General features: G+C 42.6%; 1 protein-coding gene across 1 annotated transcript in view; it reads left to right on the top strand.

Annotated features, from left to right (window-relative positions):
* Positions 1-615: 615 nt before the first annotated feature.
* The window catches only part of CD58 (CD58 molecule), a 33,266-nt gene continuing 10,479 nt past the window's right edge, over positions 616-23,402 (top strand). Inside the window, exons 1-2 of the mRNA XM_034788738.1 lie at positions 616-842; positions 20,899-21,213. Of these exons, the coding sequence (XP_034644629.1) occupies positions 788-842; positions 20,899-21,213 (370 nt within the window). The 5' untranslated portion in view covers positions 616-787. The remainder of the gene's footprint in view (positions 843-20,898; positions 21,214-23,402) is intronic.

Raw genomic sequence — 23,402 nt, forward strand, 5'->3', positions numbered from 1 at the left:
AGGCAGGTGTGGGGGGGGTCTGGGCACCACCAAAATTTCTACAACCCTACCACCCATGCAAGTGGATAAGGGTTGGAGCAGTCAGGGGACAGATAGGGTCCTAGGGGGGGCTGTTAGGGTGGGGGGTTCTCAGCAGGGGGCAGTCAGGGGACAAGAAGCAGGGGGGATTGGGATTCTGAGGGGGACAGTCAGGGGGTGGGAAGTGGGAGGGCGTGGATGGGGCGGGGCTAAGGCAGGGCTTCCCCCCCTCCTCTTTTTTGATTGTGGAAATATGGTAACCCTACCAAAGATGAACGTGCTGCATTCAAGAAGTTCATTAACAGAGTTGTGCAAAATTATAAAAAGGAACCAAGAAGGATGTAGATGTCGTACTTCGTAGAATGCTTGAGTAGCCAACTTTAATTTGTATGATTTTAAAACATGAGTTAAATCTAATAAAATGGTCATGAACGAGTTTTCAGTTTTTACTATGGTGCCATACAGCCCACCTTCACCCTCACGGTCTCACCCCTCATTGGCCCTGACACCCCTCTTGTAAATTCAAACACCCCGCCCCCCCATTTCAATTCCTGGGGGAAAACTGGACTGGACCATGAGCGGAGCCCGTCTGCGGCGGCGCATCGCTGTCTAGTTTCAGTTTCGGTCTGAGGGGCTGGGGCGGCGCTGGTTGCACCTCGCTTGAGCGGCGCCATCTGGGTTTGTGCAGCGCGGCGGCCCCGGAGCAGAGTGGAGCGAGCCCGCCGCGCCCCCCGGGCCAGCGCAGCCCGGTCCGGCCCCGCGAGCCGACATGGGCCTCGCCTGCCGCCTCTCCGCGCTCGGGCTGCTGCTGAGCGCCCTGCTGGGTAAGGGCGGCTCCCTCCTCCGTCCCTCCCGCCGCGCCGCGCCGCCGGGACCGCGCGCGAACCTCCCCGCTGACCCGGGCACCCCGGGGCCCCGACCCGCGGCAGCGCTGCGCAAAGGGGGCTTTGCCCCGGGGTCCGGGCTTCACCGGGGCGGGCATTGCGAGAGAACTGGAAATGCTGACGCTGGGTCCCGGGGGGTGAGACTGGGAAGCCACAGGCCGAGCCCGCCCCGGCCCCGTTACTCAGGGGAGTGGGTGGATGGGGGTCTTCCTGGAATTGTTTGTTATAAAACGCCTTTTCTCAGCCAGGAGAAGTTGTTTTCAGTCTGAATCAAAGTGAGGGGTAGGGCCAGCTCCCACTGCAATTACAGGGACAGCCGGGCTGCGTCCAGAAGAAGGGAAGGTGACAATGGCTTCTTCCTGTTTTGCCTAGCTGCTCCCTACCCGTGCCAGTGTCTTATCTGGTGCCAGTTGTGGGGAAAAAAAAAAAAAAAGTTTATGGCTCTTGATGCTTGCCAGCCCCACAGAGGCGACACAACTGCGAGCTGAAGTCTGTTCCTCCTTGTGTCTCAGGAGCAAAATGGTTTGCTAAGTTCTCAAACCTGCAATTGACTTGACGGGGGCAAACCCAGGCATTACCCCACTAGCTTCACTGGGTCTCAGTGCAGGTGTGTGCCCACATGGAGTCATTTGCAGGATGAAGGCCTAGGTCAGGGGTAGTCAATTATTTTCTGACAGGGTCCAAATTTCTTGGTCAGGGTATAGTCAAGGTCCAGACTCCAGAGAAAGTAATAATAGTTTAACTTCTGAGCCAGGGAAGATAATGGAGCAAGCAATTAAGGTAATCATTTGCAAACACTTGGAAGGTGGTAAGGTGATAGGGAATAGCCAGCATGGATTTGTAAGAACAAATCATGTCAAACCAATCCGATAGCTTTCTTCGATAGGATAACGAGTCTTGTGGATAAGGGAGAATCGGTGGATGTGGTATATCTAGACTTTAGTAAGGCATTTGAGAGGGTCTTGCATGATATTCTTATCAATAAACTAGGCAAATACAACTTACATGGGGCTACTATAAGGTGGGTGCATAACTGGCTGGATAACCATACTCAGAGTGTAGTTATTAATGGTTCCCAATCCTGCTGGAAAGGTATAAGGAGTAGGGTTTCGCAGGGGTCTGTTTTGGGACCGGCTCTGTTTAATATCTTCATCAACGACTTAGATATTGGCATAGAAAGTACGCTTATTAAGTTTGCAGATGATACCAAACTAGGAGGGATTGCAACTGCTTTGGAGGATGGGGTCATAATTCAAAATGATCTGGACAAATTGGAGAAATGGTCTGAGGTAAACAAGATGAAGTGTAATAAAGACAAATGCAAAGTGCTCCACTTAGGAAGGAATAATCAGTTTCACACATACAGAATGGGAAGAGACTGTCTAGGAAGGAGTACGGCAGAAAGGGATCTAGGGGTTATAGTGGACCACAAGCTAAATATGAGTCAACAGTGCGATCCTGTTGCAAAAAAAGCAAACATGATTCTGAGATGCATAACAGGTGTGTTGTGAGCAAGAAACGAGAAGTCATTCTTTCACTCTACTCTGCGCTGGTTAGGCCTCAACTGGAGTATTATATCCAGTTCTGGGCACTGTATTTCAAGAAAGATGTGGAGAAGTTGGAGAGGGTCCAGAGAAGAGCAACAAGAATGATTAAAGGTCTAGAGAACATGACCTATGAAGGAAGGCTGAAAGAATTGGGTTTGTTTAGTTTGGAAAAGAGAAGACTGAGAGGGGACATGATAGCAGTTTTCAGGTATCTAAAAGGCTGTCAGGAGGAGGAGGGAGAAAACTTGTTCATCTTAGCCTCTAAGGATAGAACAAGAAGCAATGGGCTTAAACTGCAGCAAGGGAGGCTTAGGTTGGACATTATGAAAAAGTTCCTAACTGTCAGATTCATAGACTTAAGGTCAGAAGCGACCATTATGGTCATCTAGTCTGACCTCCTGCACAATGCAGGCCACAAAATCTCACCCACCCACTCCTGGAACAAACCCCTAACCTATGTCTGAGTTAAAGTCCTCAATTCGTGGTTTAAAGACCTCAAGGTGCAGAGAATCCTCCAGCAAGTGACCCGTGCCCCATGCTACAGAGGAAGGCGAAAAACCTCCAGGGCCTCTACCAATCTTCCCTGTCGGAAAATTCCTTCCCGACAACAAATATGGCGATCAGTTAAACCCTGAGCATGTGGTCAAGACTCACCAGCCCGCACCCATGAAAGAATTCTCTGTAGTAACTTAGATCCCACCCCATCTAACATCCCATCGGGGTGGTTAAACACTGGAATAAATTGCCTAGGAGATTGTGGAATCTCCATCTTTGGAGATATTTAAGAGTAGGTTAGATAAATGTCTGTCAGGGATGGTCTAGACAGTATTTGGTCGTGCCATGTGGGCAGGGGACTAGACTTGATGACCTCTCAAGGTCCCTTCCAGTTCTAGAATCTATGAATCAGATTTCAGGGTCTGTTCAAAAGTGTCTGGAGGTCCGGATTTGGCCCATTGTCTGCTGATTGACTACTCCGGCCTAGGTTTCTATCATTTACATCTCTGTAAACCCACTGAGGAAAATGGAATTACACAGATATCGTTAAGGGACTATCTTAGCTCAGAGAATTTTAGGTGCTGGTGATGATGAATGTGGCAGAAAGAATCCAGCTGAGGTTTTGCAGGGCTGACCTTTAGGAGGAAAAAAAAAAAATTTGACCTGTAAATTGAGCATATTTAATCTGGAATCACTGAGGCCTGGTCTAGACCTAAAATTTAGGTCGACCAGGGCTGGATTTCCAACCAGGAACATTAGGCACATGCCTAGGAATGCCGTTCTAATGGCGCCTTATCTCTATAACACTGTGTGCAACACAAAGGTCAGCTGTAGGCATCGGGGTGCTGAAGATGCTGTGCCTAGGGGTGGGTAAGGTATAAATCTGGCCCTGTGGTTGACCTAGCTATGTGGCTCAGGGCTGTAAAATATTTCACTCTCTGAGCACAGTAGTTAGGTTGATCTAACTCCTAGTGTAGACATGGCTAGGCAACGGAAAGCTTCCTTCTATATTACCTACATTGATGAGAAAACCCCTTCCGTTGATGTAGGGAGCAATTACACTACAGCATTGCAGCTGTGCTGCTGTAGTGTAGATATACCCTGAGAGACAACAGGACCCCAGGATGTGAATTTTTCAGAGCCAGTTTTCATGACAGAAACACACTTTAAATAATTGCACAGGTTTATAAGCTTTTGGGCTTTTTCCAGCAGAAGAAATACATTGGTGCTGCAGTGCAACATCAGAAACACGTGGTGATGTCACAGATCTTATGATTAAATGTAGTGATGTCTCATAAATGATCAGTATGAGGTAATGTGGTGGTGTTCATTCACATCCTCCCCTCCCGCAGTTGCGTTCGGGACAGTAAAAATAGCCTTTACACAGAGTTGTTGTGTACTTTACATTTTGTCTGTAATAACTCTAGGGAAGTGTTGAACTTCCTTGCATTTTGCTGATAGAAATTCTAGACATATTTGGCATTTCTTAATCAGAGTGGGATGAAAATACTGAATGTGACAGAATTATTCCTGGCTGCTTGATACCAGCATTTCCAGGATGGCTATAGTAAATTCAGGTTGACCCCACAAAATTGGGGGCAGATGGCAACCTTGCATGGTTTCTTTTAGGAACAGGTGAAGGTTTGTTGTGATCATAGTAGCATTGCAGAGGCTGGCAAACTGTACTTCATGCCTTCTATGGCACTGGCTCATTGGCTTTGGTTAGATTTGGTTACTGATAAAATGGTGAATGTTTTGTATTCTGGGTTCTTACTTTTCTTTGAAAAACAAATGATCAGTCACAAGAGTTCTGTCTGGTTTACCTACTTTAAAGTAAGATTTGGAATTTTGGCAGGTGCTTAAATAACTAGTAATATTTCTCATTAAATATCAGGTGACATTTTCCTCCCTCTGCCTGGAGAGATACAAACTTTTGACATAACTCGTCAGGATAAGGAATATATATCAGGTGCCTCTCAGATTTCTACTTGATTAGTGTTAAAGCCTATCTGTACTGCAAATTACCCATTTGAAAAGATTCATCAGCTGATAAAGAAAAGGGATCATTGCTATCAGAACCTTTTAAGCTAGTTTGACCAAAATAGATGTTTTGAAACATGAATTCTGATTCATGATATGTATTAATTTAATTATTTAGCATAGGAGACTTGCTTGTGACTTTTTGTGTTTAATTGGGAGTTTCCTGAGTATATAAAATGGGATATAAGAACAAAGTCACCTTTTGTTATGATGTTGTCTTTGCTCTATTACTAACTGTTTCAAACCATCCCTTGAGATTACCTTCCCTGGGCTCCATATAAGGTCTCTGGAGATAAGCTTCTCTCATTTAATAACCATTGAGGGCTCCTATTCTGCAACTGGAGTATGTGGATGGACCCTTGCACTTGCACCAAATAAAGTCAGTGGTGCTCTGCATGTACTCAGGAATCCACCCTCATGCATCTAATTGCAGGGTCGGGATCTTGGTGTCTGTACCCTAGACCTGCTGACTTGATGTTCAGCAGTTTTTTGGGCAGTGATATAAATCTGGGTGTGTGTCAGCATCATATAAATTATATTCCAATATCATATTGTTTTTAGTTATTCACTCTTTGAAAGATAGCAAATTATCTGAATAAGTTTTTATTAATTAAAATAAATTGCAGTGGCACGTACAGGTCAACCAGGACAGGGCCCCATTGTGCTAGATCGTGAAGAAACATATAGCAAATGACGTTCCATGCCCCAAAGAGCTTACATTTTAAAAGAGCACATAACAGGTGGATGAGGTAAATAAGGGGATCAGGGTGGGGGCGACAGGATAACAAAAATAGTAGGATGGGCACAATTCTTAGCTAATCACAAACTGAAATTACAGCTCACCAGCTGCCACCTCTATGGCCCACCACACCAGAGTATCTAAGTGCCTCCTCCTTTAAACGAATTTAAAGCCACACTATCTCTGCTTTGTCTTCCTGAGTCTGTCTATTTTTGTCCCCTGCTCTTGCCAGTGTTTGTCCAAAATGGCATTGATGATGAAAGTAGCAAGTTGATAGGCAAGGTGATAACGTTCTAGAAATGCCAAGTACACGCAGTAGAAGCACACTGGCATTTCTAGAGCAAATAAGGCCCCGTTCCTGCCACTTGTTCATCTACAGACTGTTGCACACTCAGAGAACCCCACTAAATAAATTTTACTCTGCATGGGTGCAGGATCAGGGCTCAAATGAGTATACGAAGAGTGAAATCCTGGCTTTATTGAAGTCTCCCATTGACTTCAGCAGGACCAGAGTTTCATGCCAAGATTACAGAGGAGAAGTAAATAGACATGTTGAAGAAATAATGTTTCCACACACTCACAGTGTGACATGTGGACACATTGGCTGGTGGATTCTCTCTCGAGAGTTAAGAAACTCTTCTCCATTGTTCCTGGACTATTTTACCTGTCTTTACCTGACATTTAAAACCTTAGTCTTTTCCTAAGATCATTTGAATTTTGCTATATTTTCTCAGTACTTAGGTTGTGGGAGGGAGTGTTTCCTTTTGTTTCTCTTCCAGTTTGGAGAAGAGGAGATGTGAACGTTCTTAAAATTGATGCAGCCTGTATGAAATAGAGAGGTACTTTATTCTGTGTTGATAAGTGGACAGAAGGATAGTGGTGGGCAGCTCTCATGGTAGAGGAAACACACTTACTTTCTTTCCCCACAATTTAAAGGAGACCTGAAAAAAAAAAAAAAAAGTCTTCTGCCCTCCTTTGCCCTTTTATGCTAGGTAAGGAAAACCTGATAATTTTTTAAACAAAACGTCCAGGTTTTTTTTTTAGTTCCACCTTTAGTTTTAGTTTTACCTTACAAATATGAGGAACATCTGGTCTTTGATTTTGTTGGATGTTTTCTTGGATGACTCAGATTTATTGGGAGTTGTTTCAGTTTTTAACTGTAGGGGCAAGAAAATTAACTCTTTATTAAACAGATATTTTCTTCCAACTGAATTAAATAGGTGTTAACAAAACCAAAGAGTTTTACACAGTTGAATGAAAATTCCTTTCCCTCTCAATTATTCGGGTTTCATTGCTTCATATCTATGATGAAGTAATCCCATATAACCATCAATTCTCCATTGAGTTCTCCAGGATAAACAGAGCAGACAAGACCTGAATTGTTAATGTAAAAAATGTAGGAAAAAAACAAAAAACCCTAAACAAACACAAACCTTTACAGCCCTTCTTTATAGATTAAAAGATAAGCAAAAAGGGGCATAAATCCTTGTTTCCCCTTTGCTGGATGACAAGGGAGGAAAAAAACCTAATTATTTGGTTAATATGTCTATTGTCAAACTAACCCAGCCTTTCTGGAGTAAATTGCTCTGGGCCAAATTCTTTTGTGAACTGCACATATAGATCTTTGCCCCCTCCGGTTCACAGTGTGGTTAAAGCTCTTTGCCACAAAAGCACTGCTTTGGCCACTTGCTACTTTCATTTTGGAGTGAGCAAAGTGAGCCTCCCAGCCTGGGTCGACAGAATCGGGCTATTGGCACGTGTGCTAGTGCTCTAAAATAGCTGTATAGACAGCGTTGGAAGCTGTGGCTTGGGATCTGAAGCCCACTCCCCTCCCTAGACTCTAGAGCCCAAGCTCGAGCCTGAGCCACAGCTTAAAAGAGCTGTCTCTATAGCTACAGGCATGAGCCCCGTTAGCCTGAGTCTGTTAGCCAGTCTGTGAGGCTTGTTCCTGCTTACTCCAAAATGCAGTGTAGACACACAAGATAGCTACTCCCCAGGACCTCATTGCCTATCTGCTTAAATGTTAGCAGCATTGTGGTAGCTGTGCTGGTCCCAGGATAAGACAAGGTGAGTGAGGTAATTCCTTTTGTTGGACTGTCTGTTGGTGGAAAGGACAAGATTCTGCGTTTCACAGAGCTCCCTCTAGTGTGGGGGGAGGGAACTATTACATCAATAATTTCTAATTAATTGTGAATGAATAACAAGTAATAAGGTTGCGGTGAGGTGCAGCACCTTACACAGAGTTTTTCTTGGTGGTGAGAGCATGAGGTGGAGTACGCAGGGCTAAAACTCTCCGGTCATAAAGATACAATGTAATAATAATAAGTGTGAGGGTGTTTAGATCAATCAGGCCTCTGTTAGAACTTTAATAATGGGTGACTTGAAGTGTAGCTTGTTCTAAGGCAAACAAAGGAGATACTAATTTTGGCTTAATTCTGATTAATAGAGTTATCACAGAAAGTAGGTGATGCTGTGGCAATAAGGCTGTGTCCACACTTGCCTTTGTTCCCTAGAATTCCCTGCGGGGCTAGCACTGGGGTAGCACTTCCAGGGATAGCAACAGTGAGAGTGCTAGTGTAGACAAACATTTTAGCCCCTGTGTCATCTAACATTGCTCAAGTGTCTAGACGTCACAGTGGCTAAATGCTGTCAGCTGCCTAGTGCCTTGTCTCACACTGCTAGCGCTGCTGGAGTGAAACCGGTGGTAACAGTGAGAAATGTCAGGGTTAAAAAATCCATAATGTACACGAGACCCAACAGTGGTTATGCCCAGAGGGTAGACTAGAGCACTGAGCATCAGGAAGGGGATTTTTAAAACGAGGGCAGTTAAAACAACTAGGAAGTAAAGGTGGAGTTAAAGGGCAAAGGCACAAGAGTTAATCTTAAAAAGCGTCCTTTCAAACCTGGAAATCCAGCCTAGTGGAGATGTGAAATGAAAACTAAGAAAATGTTTAAGGAACAAAAAGCCAAAAATATAGAGACTAATAGAAAGCGGCTCAAGCTTCAAAGTTCAGATCTACATCCAAACTGCCCCAGAGTCCTGACTTCAGAGGTCTTGTTTGGGGGTCATTTTAGCAGTGAGCTGCAAAATTTGGATCAGACTGGTCTCTTATTTTGGAGATGGAAATACAGAAGATTTCTGACTTTGTTGTTATGAGTCATCTTTAATAACCAATCTTTAATTAAAAGAAGAAGCAGCGATGAACATGGAAGGGGGTGGAGGGGACTAAGGAGAGCATAGGGTATCAGGAGACTGAAGGAGGAATGGATGGGAGCATGTAGGAGAATGGCGGGAGGGGTGGTAGGGGGAGGCTGGAGATGCCTGGGTGGTTCAGAAGACGGGGAGACATGGAGGACAGGGAAAAGGAGTCAATTATCTATGTTAAAAACTTAAATTTTTAAAAATGTTCTAGATATAAAACGTTAAGCACATTGCATTCTCAATTTGGATAAAAGCTTTCTCTGCCCCTCTCTCCAGTCTCCTCTACCATCCCCTACTCCATATCACCCAAGCACAAATCCCTACCACCACACCCCCTCCATTTCCACTGAAACTGAAATGGTTTGGGCTGGAAAATAGCCCATCATGTAACCGCCAATGTCTTTGCAAGAGATTTAATGAAAAAATAGTTAGTATTCTTATACAGTCCTAATTTTAATATTTTTTTTAAAAAGCAACCTTTATTTTCTGTGCTCTCTTTTAAATTAATTTTGCGGTTTACCAGCTCCTGGTTGAAGGCTGCTATGGGGACAATGCTCTGCTGACATTTATGGCATTAAAAAAATGCTGATAAAAATAGTATTCTACAGAAATTGTCCTAAAACTGCAGTGTCAGCAGGAACTTTTTCTCCTTATTTGTTAGTAAGGCATTTAGCACACTTTGGGCAGTGAGACCCCGAGCTGACAAATTTTGGCAGGTAGATCTCTGTGTGCATGGAGCCCCTTATTACCAAGGCATACCTCCCCACCACCCAACCACCTCCTGTGGACTTGCTAAGCATAAAAGCCCAGTTTTTGTATCTCATAAGGTTTGCAGAGCAGGAATCCTCATCCGATTGCCTTTATACACCAATCCAATTTAAACTTTTGGTACTCATTAAAATAAACAGGGAAATACACGATAAAATTGCTGGGTTTTTCTAAAGACCTGAAGAAGAGCTCTGAGTAAGCTCGAAAGCATGTTTCTCTCACCAACAGAAGTTGGTCCAATAAAAGTATCTCACCCACCTTGTTTTATTTTTTTTTTAAGTTAAAGCCAAAAGTGTGTTTCAATGGTGTCTAGATAACATTCCCCCCAAAATTATACATCAGAAAAAAAATTAATCTACACTTCTGTGTGTGTGTGAAGAGAAAAAAAACGACAAACCACCACACACATTAGAATAGCGGATTTCAAACTTTTTGAGCTAAGCCCCTCTCTTTGAGTTACAATTTTGGTTGTGCCCCCCCACCGTCCAACCCAGACAAAAATGGTGGCTTCAGTGGAGATTGAGACTGACCCACAGGCTAGGTGGCCTGCTGAGATGAGTCAGTGGTGGAGGTGGTGCTCCCTCCCCGAGCCCTGCCATGTGGGGCTGGCCCGAGCTGCCTGGTATCACCACTCCCCTCCTCCCACCCTGAATGTTCTCCTGTGTCCTGCTAGGGGGTGCACCCCACTGTTTGAAAATCTCTGCATTAGAAGGTCTATAAAAAGAGTTAGTGGCTTCATTTCATCTGTAATAGAGAAGTTGACCAGGATGGAAAATTTCTACTGATGTATAAACAAATAGAAATGGGCGGTTGTTCTTCTGTGGAAAATGTTGAAATACTTGATGTCATGTACTGCATTTTATAGATCAGTCATTTCTAAAGGGATTTTATGCAACATCTCAGTATTATATGTTGTTTGTCTTTGGAAAGGGGGCTGGCAGGAGTGAGTGGCAGGTCTTAGTCCCTCTCCCTTTAGGGATGAAAGAGGCAGTGGGAGGTGGGGGGGCAGAAGTGGGAGATCTCTGAGGGTGAATAGAGATTTCCCAGCTGGTATCAGTGCTTCTATATCCTGGGAAATTTCCCAGAATCTGGGAATTTTTGAGTAAAATGTTTTGAATGAAAATTCCCAATTTCCCAAGTTGAAACATTTTACTCACAAATTCCCAGGTTTGGGGAAATTTCCCAGGATATAGAAGCACTATAAAAAAAACTTTGGGAATTTTTCACCAGATTTGGGAAATTTTTAGCGCTAGTTTGGAAAAAGTTGGCATCACGATATAGAAGCACTGGTAGGATGCCATCTTCCCCAGCTTGGTCCTGTTGCTAATTCAGCCGCTGGCAGGAAAGGTTGGGAGCCTCAGACACTCCCTCTGTCCCTCCCCATTCAGATTCCACTGCCTGGTGAGTCTTCCTTTCACCAGCCAAGGAGGAGAAGGAGCTGTGAGGAGAGCTGAGCTCCTGCAAGCCAAGGAAAGGCCATGGAGAGAAACTGTCCCTCTGCTTTTAGTCCCTCCCTTCCCCCTGCTCCCGTTCTCCCCCTTTACTTTAATGGGTCTCAAGGAGGAGAAGGAAGTTACGTGGCAGGGATGGACTCTGGACAAAAGGAGAGCTGGCAAATACAATTTACTGAGCTTTTCCCTACCCTTTGTCTGTATTGTCTGCTTAATCATAAACTCTTTGGGGCTGTGAGCGTCTACTACGCTGTGGGCATGTCTACACTACAAACTTAGGTTGACATACAGCCACCACAGTAATGACTGTAGTTTTTCATGTCCACTCTATCCCCCTTCTGTTGGTGGTGCGTGTACTCATCAGAAGCACTTGCACTGATTTGTGGGTGAGCGTGGGTGGCTGAGAGCTTGGGCTCTCAGCTCCCCCAGCAGCTGGACTCCAGGTGGTTAGCTTCACGGCAAGCTGAGAGCCTAGGTGGTAGCCGGGCACTCAACTGGAGCCCCCATCCACCCTGGGTGACAGCCCGAACTGTGAGCTTGGCACAGGGTTCACAGCACAGCGTTTACCAGCCTTTCTTGTCAATTTCACAGCTCCAGCTGTGAGCCCCCTGCCCAAGAGGGGAGCTATGAAATTGACAAGAATGACAGCCAACAGTGGATGCAAGTAATGCAGTGTCTACACAGACGCTGTGTTGCCCTGACTGCACCTCATGGAGGTGGAGTTATTATGTCGGTGTAGTAGAGCACTTACGTGGGCAGGAGCAAGGCTGTAGTGTGTTCACTGCCATAATTAGGCTGATGTAAGATGCCTTGGTTGAATGACCATTTTGACTCAATGGGCAGCATTGGTCCTTGAAACCAAATAAGATGTGACAACCGTATGAAGGGGATGGAGAAAAATATGGGAAATGTTATAATGGCATGGGATTGAGCAATGGCATATACTCTACCTGAGCTCTGTGTTCAGAGTTAGTCACCTCATCTTAAAAAGGCCTTAGGGGCAGGGTGGATTTGATTGAATTAGGAAGACTCAATTTAATCATGGATTTCTACATAAAAGTGCATTCTTGTTGGTTGTTATAACCTTAATACATATTCTTCACAACTCCGAGATAGATGTAGGTTTCATTTTTAGAAGGTACACACTATACATTTTTAAACAGTGATTTATTTTGAAAACTTTTCAGATGAGTTTTACAGCTATATCAGAAAATGAATGATTGATTGGTTATTTCATTTACCAAAGGTAATTGAAGCAGATATTTATGAAGTCATTGGGAGGTGAACTATCTCCAATTCAACAGGTTAATTGTTAATATTTGGAGGATTTTCTTGCTATGCTGTATTAGGAGGAAAACATCACCAGACAGACATTTAAATTGTTTTATTTAACTAAAACAACAACCTTATATATTCTGGATTTTTTTCTTCAACAGCAAACATATCTTATTTTAACAAAACAAGCATATGAATTTTTGAATTCAGTTAAACATTCATGTTTTTTGAAATCAGGTTTGTTTTTGTTAAAATTGTTTTTAACTAATATAGTTAAATGAAATTTTTTTTAAAAAACAAAAATTAAATCAATTATGTCAGCCAGGTCAACATGAGAAACTTAAAATATTGGCTTCTGCAGGTAACTCAGTCGTCTTCACCTTCATTTTCCTGTTTGTTCATAATCTGGAAAAGAAAAACAAGCTTTCCTGCTTTTTCAGGTCCCAAACAATTTCTGCATTTGGAATGAATTAGTCCAAAGGAAGAAAATATTCTTTTTACACTGTCAGAAGAAGCTACTGCTGTTAAAAGTGAGATTATCACTTCAACAGTTTCTGAATCCAAGTGCTTAAGTAACATCCACCAGTTCACTGGTGTGACTTTCTTTAAAACGTCATCAGCAAACATCTGTTTCTTGAATGGTTCACCCTTGGCTCTGAAGTTTATTATTATGGAGGGATGATTGCTGGATGTCCATGTCATAGCCAACTCCTCTTCTTCAGCAGTTAAGGTTTGACCCTGGTACTGAGTATTGAGAATATTTGTAAGAAAATGAGCTGGAGATAGTGCTTGTCCCATTCATTTTTTTTAATGTTTGTAATTTAACTCTGTCATTGCATATTTCTCTTTTTAAGATCTCACTCAGTTCCTTCCAAATTTCAACAGCGTGGGCAATAAAACAGTTATTTCCCTGCATTTTGTTCAAGGCTACAGAAATAGGCTTCAGGGTACTCAGCATGTGTTCAACATTTCTCTTAAGCCCAATGTTGAGAACGTTGGCTGTGACAGTGCCATCTATTTTTTCACAATTTTGTTCACAAACTGTCATCAGATTAGGCCAGTTCTTGATATAGTGCTCAAAACAGTCCACTACTGAGTTCCACTGCACGTCCTGTGGGAGAGTTAGCTTGGTTCCTCCCACTATTTTCAGGGCAGCTGCTGCAAAGTGGTTGTTATGGAAGAATTTTGCAATTTCAACAAGATTAGCCTTTATTTCTGGAACACTGAAGTCTTTGGCTAGGAGGTGCATCAAATGAGCATTCCAAACATATGTTGTTAGCTTGGGACTCTCTTCTAAATAATTTCTTCTCATCTTGGATACATTTGCCGTATTGTCTGTGACCAAGCTGCATACTAGACGTTTGAAATTTTTTTCAGTTTGTTATAGCTGTTACTGCTACTACTTCTTGTAAGTATTCTGTTGTGTGTGCATTTCCTGGTGTATCAATTGTTTCTGTAAGGAAGACATTCTCTTCTTCTGTTGCCACACAAGCACATACAACAGGCTCATTGTGGACATTGCTCCACCCATCAAGACTCAGGTTAACAATTTTACCCTCTAGACCTTTTGCACACTGCCCAATTTCTCTTTCATATCCTTTATCCAGCAATTTGCCTGTGACATCTGCTCTGTTGGGTGGACTGTATCCTGGTCTTAATGACTAAACCATGTTAATGAAGTGTGGGTCTCAATCATATGGAAAGGAGAGTTTGTTGCATAAACAAACTGGGCAGTTTTTTCATCAATTACCTCTTTTTATAATCTGCTGGTTCTTATCACAAATTTATCTATGGTTGTTTCTGGATGATGGACTTTTTTTTTTTCTTTTTGCTACAGGTGATATTCTGTGGCTGTGTGACATACATGATGTGACTGAAACACTATAATTGGCAGATAACTCTGAAACTATAGAAAATGATGGTGATCTTGAAGGTGGATAGTCTTCAGAATCCTGTATGTTGAGGATGGATTCTTCTAAACAAAATAAGTCAATGCAGCTATTTAATTATTATTACCATAGTGTTCATTTAGTATTACTAACTGCATTCACTGATACTCAGTACTACTTTAAAGATGAAATTGTAAAAGGAAGATCTGCCTATTTCAGCTATTTATTTTTTTTATCACAACTGCATATAAAATGATAGGACCATACAGTAACAGCTATATTTTTTTTGCTAAAACATGAGAATTCAAGAATAGTCCAGAAGGAAGACAGGCAGTCTTTAAGAAAGAAGTATGAAATAAAAAAAGTTTACCAACCTGAAGATCCTGCATGTTCAGACATGTTCCTTTCATCATCTTCATCGCAGCTTCCTCCTGAGAAGGAACACTTCTCAAGATGATGTTTCATTTGGGCAGCCAGGCCTTGCATTCCTTTGTTGCACCGTTTGCATTTTGCACGCATGCCTGTCTTACCCACAGGTAGAGGAACTTCATTAAAATATTCCCAAACTGGGTCTCTTTTACGGCCTGCTGCCATTGTAGATTTTCCCTTCTAGTGAGAGAATGGTGTGGTTGACCTCAAATCAATGATGGCTACACTCAGAAAGACCTCAAGACTTCTGGAATATGCTGCTCAAACAGTTTGACTTTTGTTTCTACTCCCTCCCTTCTCACATTTATCTCCAGACTTCTTCTCCTTGTCCAGATCTATTCTGCCCCCAACAATCTTCTATTCATTGAACTTTTTGAAACTTTGCACTTTTAGAGTGAGGTAAGGGATTGACTGTGTACACAAATTTGCATAGGAACAATAGGGTTGAGGTCTGTTATTTCTCACCTCTATATATTATTTATTTATGAATTAAATTTTTTTTTGTTTTGCTGTTAACAAGCATATTATTTCCGGAGACACAAATCCACAGTTTGAGAACTGCAAAACAAAACATCTCTGATGGTATCTTCTAGACTGAGCACTGAGTCCCATTGGGTAGATAGAAAGATTAACCTAAACAATCTATACAGAAGCCCCTGGAACCCCATAAGATTGTGTCCCTAATCCATGAACTATTGGAACTCATTTACAAAACTTTTATTAAGCATTACATGAATATATTGTCTCATACTATAGAATTAGAATTTATAATCCCTATTCCATGATGAGATATCTTTGAGCTATAATCTTAAGTGAATCCACATGTTCCATAGAATCTCTATGGATAGAAATTTCATGCTGTAATAAGAATATAACATTAGGGATCTATTATAGACCACCTGACCAGGACAGTGATAGTGATGATGAAATGCTAAGGGAAATTAGAGAGGCTATCAAAATTAAGAACCCAATAATAGTGGGGGATTTCAGTTATCCCCATATTGACTGGGAACATTTCACTTCAGGACGAAATGCAGAGAGAAAATTTCTCGATACTTTAAATGCTGCTTCATGGACAGCTGGTACGGGAACCCACAAGGGGAGAGGCAACTCTAGATTTAGTCCTGAGTGGAGCGCAGGAGCTGGTCCAAGAGGTAACTATAACAGGACTGCTTGGAAATAGTGACCATAATACAATAGCATTCAACATCCCTGTGGTGGGAAGAACATCTCAACAGCCCAACACTGTGGCATTTAATTTCAAAAGGGGGAACTATGCAAAAATGAGGGGGTTAGTTAAACAGAAGTTAAAAAGTAAAGTGAAATCCCTGCAAGCTGCATGGGCGCTTTTTAAAGACACCATAATAGAGGCCCAACTTCAATGTATACCCCAAATTAAGAAACACCGTAAAAGAACTAAAAAAGAGCCACCATGGCTTAACAACCATGTAAAAGAAGCAGTGAGAGATAAAAAGACTTCCTTTAAAAAGTGGAAGTCAAATCCTAGTGAGGCAAATAGAAAGGAGCATAAACGCTGCCAGAAAAGCCAAAGAGGAGTTTGAAGAACGGCTAGCCAAAAACTCCAAAGGTAAATAACAAAATGTTTTTTAAGTATATCAGAAGCAGGAAGCCTGCTAAACAACCAGTGGGGCCCCTTGATGATCGAGATACAAAAGGAGCGCTTAAAGACGATAAAGTCATTGCAGAGAAACTAAATGGATTCTTTGCTTCAGTCTTCATGGCTGAGTATGTTAGGGAGATTCCCAAACCTGAGCCAGCTTTTGTAGGTGACAAATCTGAGAAACTGTCACAGATTGAAGTGTCACTAGAGGAGGTTTTGGAATTAATTGATAAACTTAACATTAACAAGTCACCGGGACCAGATGGCATTCACCCAAGAGTTCTGAAAGAACTCAAATGTGAAGTTGCGGAACTATTAACTAAGGTTTGTAACCTGTCCTTTAAATCGGCTTCTGTACCCAATGACTGGAAGTTAGCTAATGTAATGCCAATATTTAAAAAGGGCTCTAGAGGTGATCCCGGCAATTACAGACCAGTAAGTCTAACGTCGGTACCGGGCAAATTAGTCGAAACAATAGTTAAGAATAAAATTGTCAGACACATAAAAAAACATAAACTGTTGAGCAATAGTCAACATGGTTTCTGTAAATGGAAATCGTGTTTTACTAATCTATTAGAGTTCTTTGAAGGGGTCAACAAACGTGGACAAGGGGGATCCAGTGGACATAGTGTACTTAGATTTCCAGAAAGCCTTTTACAAGGTCCCTCACCAAAGGCTCTTACGTAAATTAAGTTGTCAAGGGATAAAAGGGAAGGTCCTTTCATGGATTGAGAACTGGTTAAAAGACCGGGAACAAAGGGTAGGAATTAATGGTAAATTCTCAGAATGGAGAGGGTAACTAGTGGTGTTCCCCAAGGGTCAGTCCTCGGACCAATCCTATTCAACTTATTTATAAATGATTTGGAGAAAGGGGTAAACAGTGAGGTGGCAAAGTTTGCAGATGATACTAAACTGCTCAAGATAGTTAAGACCAAAGCAGACTGTGATGAACTTCAAAAAGATCTCACAAAACGGAGTGATTGGGCAACAAAATGGCAAATGAAATTTAATGTGGATAAATGTAAAGTAATACACATTGGAAAAAATAACCCCAACTATACATACAATATGATGGGGGCTAATTTAGCTACAACAAGTCAGGAAAAAGATCTTGGAGTCATCGTGGATAGTTCTCTGAAGATGTCCGTGCAGTGTGCAGAGGCGGTCAAAAAAGCAAACAGGATGTTAGGGATCATAAAAAGGGGATAGAGAATAAGACTGAGAATATATTATTGCCCTTATATAAATCGATGGTACGCCCACCTCTTGAATACTGCGTACAGATGTGGTCTCCTCATCTCAAAAAAGATATACTGGCACTAGAAAACGTTCAGAAAAGGGCAACTAAAATGATTAGGGGTTTGGAACGGGTCCCATATGAGGAGAGATTAAAGAGGCTACGACTCTTCAGCTTGGAAAAGAGGAGACTAAGGGGGGCTATGATAGAGGTATATAAAATCATGAGTGATGTGGAGAAAGTGGATAAGGAAAAGTTATTTACTTATTCCCATAATACAAGAACTAGGGGTCACCAAATGAAATTAATAGGCAGCAGGTTTAAAACAAATACAAGGAAGTTCTTCCTCACCCAGCGCACAGTCAACTTGTGGAACTTCTTACCTGAGGAGATTGTGAAGGCTAGGACTATAACAGTGTTTAAAAGAGAACTGGATAAATTCATGGTGATTAAGTCCATTAATGGCTATTAGCCAGGATGGGTAAGGAATAGTGTCCCTAGCCTCTGTTTGTCAGAGGATGGAGTTGGATGGCAGGAGAGAGATCACTTGATCATTGCCAGTTGGTCCACTCCCTCTGGGGCACCTGGCATTGACCACTGTCAATAGACAGGGTACTGGGCTAGATGGACCTTTAGTCTGACCCGGTACGGCCGTTCTTATGTTCTTATAATGTTTCTTAATTACAACTATCTTTAGATAGATTTTTTTTCTTTTAAAAGCATTTTATCAAAAAAATCCGATTTAAATGAAAAAAATCTGATTAAAAAAAAAAATAATAATTGATTTTTATCCACCCTGCATAGGGGAAATATGAGGCATAGAGAAGGGAAACAGAAATGCACAGGGAAACCAACTACCGGAACCACAATTGTCTGCCATAACTGAGCATTGAGAGGGTCCTCTCCAGGCTGTCTCCCATTCCTTGCCTTTCACAGTAGCCAGCCCATGGGACATGGCATGGAAAGGGCTTGTGGAGTTTTGGCAGTAATGCCATGGGCAGAAGGGGTGGGGGGAGCTGGGGGTATGCTACGCTTAAAGACATTGTCCTCTGCAGAATTCTAAGATTCTGAGTCACTTGTTCTAACCATAATCACAGTTAAAGGGGAAACTTCCCCGTTGTGCACTGGGAGTCTTAAATAAATGTTATTTGGTTGCAATAGATCCTCATTTAGATCTTGAAGTCAACAACAAAACTTTTGTTGACTACAGTGGAGCAGGATCAAGTCCTTGATGCACACAGGACTTGAATGTAGTATCAACATTTATATAGACATATGCTATTGTGGTACTCCTGTGACCCTAGTAGTCAGTGCTACTGTCACAGGTGGGGAAAAGGAAGAGGTAAACATGTAGCTATTGCTGAGGCAAATATTTTTTGTTTTCTCAGTTTGTTGTTTTTGTAACTGTTTTATTTATTGTTATATTTGCCCCCGAGGTCACATTGGGGACAATTTAAATACATTTAAGATGCCTCTAAATGGGTGAGAGGAGGAGAGTAGCAGGAAGCTGGATGCACACCCTGATCCTGCAAACACTTCTCCATGTGGGCTCAGTGGGACTACTTGTGTGTGTAAAGTTAAAACCTGTACGTAAGCTTTTGCAGGATCTGGGCCTGAAGGTGGAGCCTGGGGTTCTGTCTCATTTGTGGGAGAAGGTGGCATGCCTCCAGTCAGAACTGTCCTGTCCATAGGACAGATTGGAGCAACTGCCCCGGGCCCCATGCTTTGGGGGCCCCCATGCTTTGGGACATGGGGTCCAGGGTGGCCTGGGGGAGGCTAGCGGGGGCCTTGTGCCAGCAGCAGTGAATAACTCGGCTCCAGCCTGTACCGCTCTGCCCTGCCCCGTTGGCGTTGCTTGCGGGAGGGGGCGGAAGCCAGAAAGAGGTGGAGCAGGGGTTTGGGGGAAGGAGTGGAATGGGGGCAGAGCATGGGTGGAAAGGGGCGGGGGCAGGAGTGGAGTGGGGGCAGGACCTTGGCACCGGGGGGGGGGGGGGGGGGGGGTTGTCACAGGCCCTGCACACTCCTAGGGACAGCCCTGCCTCCAGTAGCCTTCCCTCCTGCCCCTCCTTGAACCTGCTCTAGCCACGTGGCTAGGAGTGACTGTCACTAGCTGTCTTACCAAACTCTGCTATAGAATCGGTTTTGTAACCACTGCCATCTCATCTTCATTTTGTTACAATGGTGAACAAGGTAGGTTTTTGTGTCTCTTTTGTAACACTTCAGCAACATATGGGGAAAATCTCCCATCCTCTCTCTTTCAGCCTTGTTTTAATTCAAACATGTTCCAGGATTCTTTGTTTCTAGTATTTAAATAGAATTATAGGCTGGTTTGAGAGCATCATCAATTACTAAGGTTGGCACACATTTCCCATTATAAGATCCTGTTTTCAGTTGCTTGAAACTCGGCCAAACTTTAAGAATTCAGGAATGCCACATTACCTCATGGGTGTCTGCTTCAGGCTGAAAAATTTTGGAAGATTTTAGCCAAAATGGTTCAGATGTTTCTGAGAACAAGGCTGGCGGGGGAGAATGCATTGTTTTGCCCATATTAAATTCTGGTGACCTTTTCTTTGAACAGTGCTGGTGCCCCATGCTTTTGGAGCAGGGACTTGAAATTTGGCAGGGGAGAGGGGGGGCTTTGTGTCAGGGATGCGCTTTTTACATCCTTGTGAAAATCAGATTGAATTTGGCCAAGTTATAAGCCTTTGGGGGAAAAAAATCACAATTCATACATGCTCAGTACGAACTTGGTAGAGCTTTGCAACTAAAAACTCTGAAAATTCCATCCATGCTAAGCATGCTTCAGCCAGGGGCTGAGCAGGACTTTCCTTGCAATTGCTACTATGTACTTGGGCCAGAACAGGCCAGATCTAGTTACTGGAATTGAGAGCAGGGGTCCCTTCTGTGCTCTCAATGCTCCCTTGTTGGCGCCCAGGAAGCATGGAGGAGTAAGATGCCTGATTTGAGTGTAGAAGGGTGAAGAGCTGAACTGCATGTCTGTCTTTAGAAGAGTAGATTGGGACAAGAAGCTGAGGGGACTGAAGGCTGGCTGCAGAGGAGACTGGGAGTTGGGGAGGAAAATGGAGACCGTCTTGTAATGCACCTTCACAAGGAGGCTGAATTAAGGTGGCCTGGGCAACCTTAATTTGAGGACTTCCTAACTTTTGTGTGTTTGACTTTGCAGTCTTAATGTTCTTTTACCATCGTTTGTGTGTGTAATATGATATATAATGGATACAGAATGACTCGAACAGTAGTTTAGATAACTGTGACTGATTAAATGTATTTTCTTTTTTGGCATAGTATGCACCTGCTCTCAAGATCATGAGTCTGTGTTTGCCATTGTGGGAGAAGATTTTACTTTTTCACCAAAAGTAAACGGAACTATAAGAGAAATTACCTGGATGAAAAACAGAGATAAAGCGGCTGAATGGGAACATGATACTAAGTCACCTGTGTATTATTATAGCTTAGCAGAAAGAGGAGTGCTTGAGACATCGTCTGGCAATTTGACCATCAAAAAGTTAAACATTGGTGATACTGCAGAGTATGAAGCACAAGTTCTGCCTGTTGGCGTTGACCAGCTCCAATACACAAAATTTGTACTTGCCGTATTGGGTAAGTAGTGGATAAGCAGCAAAAACAATTTGCAACTCTTAATTTTTCACTTTTTAAGGTGACAACTGCAAACTATCACAATGTGAAGGAAAGATAAGAATAGTAAGAGGCCAATGTGGCTTCAGCAGGAGCTCTTTAATTACCTGAAAATCAAAAAAAAGAATCCTACAAGAAGAGGATATTTTGACAAACTGCTAAGGAGGAGTAGGAAAGAATAGCATAAGCACGGAGGGACAAAATTAGAAAGGCTAAGAGACAAAATGAATTATACTAGCAAGGGCTAGTATAAAAGGCAATAAGAGGTTCTTGAAATACCCTTTTGTTCGTCTTTCTCTTGCTCCTGATGTAGGTCCCCTTATTCTTGGGGGAATTCTGCACCAAAAAATTAAATTCTTCATATTTTAATTGTCCTAATAACAAAATATAATCACGCCAGTTTCAATTATTTTGGTAATTTTATTTCAAGATACCTGTCTGCAAGTGTGTTTGTAACAATATAGACAACAAAAAAGATTCAAATGTTTTTTGACAAATAGATTCCTTACTAAGCATATTAAATATATTATTACTCAAAGTTCTGTATTAAACTACATTATATAAACTTATTTCCCTCACCCCTCAAAAGCAGTGTAAGGCTTGGGGGAGTCAGGTCTGACAGAGGAGTTGAGGGAGAGGGAAGCAATTGCTGGGAAGGAGCCTGGGTATGAACTTGGTCACTGGGTGTGAGTGGGAGAAGTATGGAACATGGTTCTTTTTTCGGTGTCTGTGTGTGTGTGTGTGGGGGGGGAATTGTTAGGGAGCCTCTCCCATACAGACCCTGGCTGACCCCTAACCACTCTCATATCTGCCCCCGTCCCCATGCGTTCTTGCACCTTCCTGTTTCCCTGCACCTGCACTCAGCCACCGTCCTTCCCCCATGTGGCCCTGGACCCCCTACCCCTGTGGCCCTGTTGCCCCCACCTGCCCTTCTGAACCCCAGTCTGTGACCCTTCAGTAACTCCTTATGCCCCACGCTGTCTGTCCCTCCCATCCTATGCCTCCTGACCTGGCCCATGGCCCCTACTCTCTGGCAGAATGTATTTTCCGCAGAGAAAAAAAAATTCTGCATGGGAGATGAATTCTGCACATGTGCAGTAATACAGAATTCCCCCAGGAGTAATCCTCTATTTAGCACAGAAAGAGAGCTAATAATTAATGACATCAAAAAGGCCAAGGTGTTTAATGCCTATTTTGCTTCAGTCTTCGCTAAAAAGGTTGATGGTGACCAGATACTCAACACAATTATCTATAGTATCTCTATAGAGCGAAATTTCATGCTTGAACAATAAGTGTATAGCAGTAGGAATATGCTACCAACCACCTGACCAGGATGTGATGGTGATTGTGAAATGTTCTGGGGATTAGAGAGGCTAAGAATGCAGGAAACGCAATAATAATGGGGGATTTCAGCTATACTCATATTGACTGCTACATGTCCTCTCAGGAGGGGATGCAGAGAGAAAGTTTGCTAGACACACTAAATGACTGTTTCTTGGGGCAGCTTGTTCTGGAACCCACAAAGGAAGAGACAATTCTTCATTTAATCCTAACTGGAACACAGGCTTTGACCCAAGAGGTGAATATAGCTGAAGTCCTCAGTAATAATGAGCATAATGTACTTAAATCTAACATCCTTGTAGGGGAGGAAATACCAAAGAAACCGACTAGAATGGCATTACAAAAGGAGAACTGCACAAAAATGAGGAAGCTAGTTAAAAGGAAATTAAAAAGAAAAGTCACAAGGCATGAAATGCCTGCAAACTGCTTGGAGACTATTTAAAAGCACCCTAAGAGCGGTTCAAACTAAATGTATACCCCAAATAAAAAAAAACTGTAAGAGGACCAAAAATGTCTCTATGGTTTAACAGAGTAAAAGAGGCAGTTAGAGGCAAAAACGCATTCTTTAAGAATTGGAAGTCAAATCCTAGTGAGGAAAATAGAAAGTATTAATAAACTCTGGCAAGTCAAAGTGTAATAAGGCAGGTGTAGAAAGAATTAAGAATAACTAGCTAAAGACACAAACTCAGAGCAAAAAATTTAAGTATCTCAGAAGCCTGCCAAACAGTCAGTGGGGCCACTGGACAATCGAGGTGCTAAAGGAGCATTTTGATGAAGACAAGGCCATTGCAGAGAAGCTAAATGAATTCTTT

This window comes from Trachemys scripta, chromosome 1 (assembly GCF_013100865.1).
Source record: "Trachemys scripta elegans isolate TJP31775 chromosome 1, CAS_Tse_1.0, whole genome shotgun sequence".
Taxonomy (NCBI): Eukaryota; Metazoa; Chordata; order Testudines; family Emydidae; genus Trachemys; species Trachemys scripta.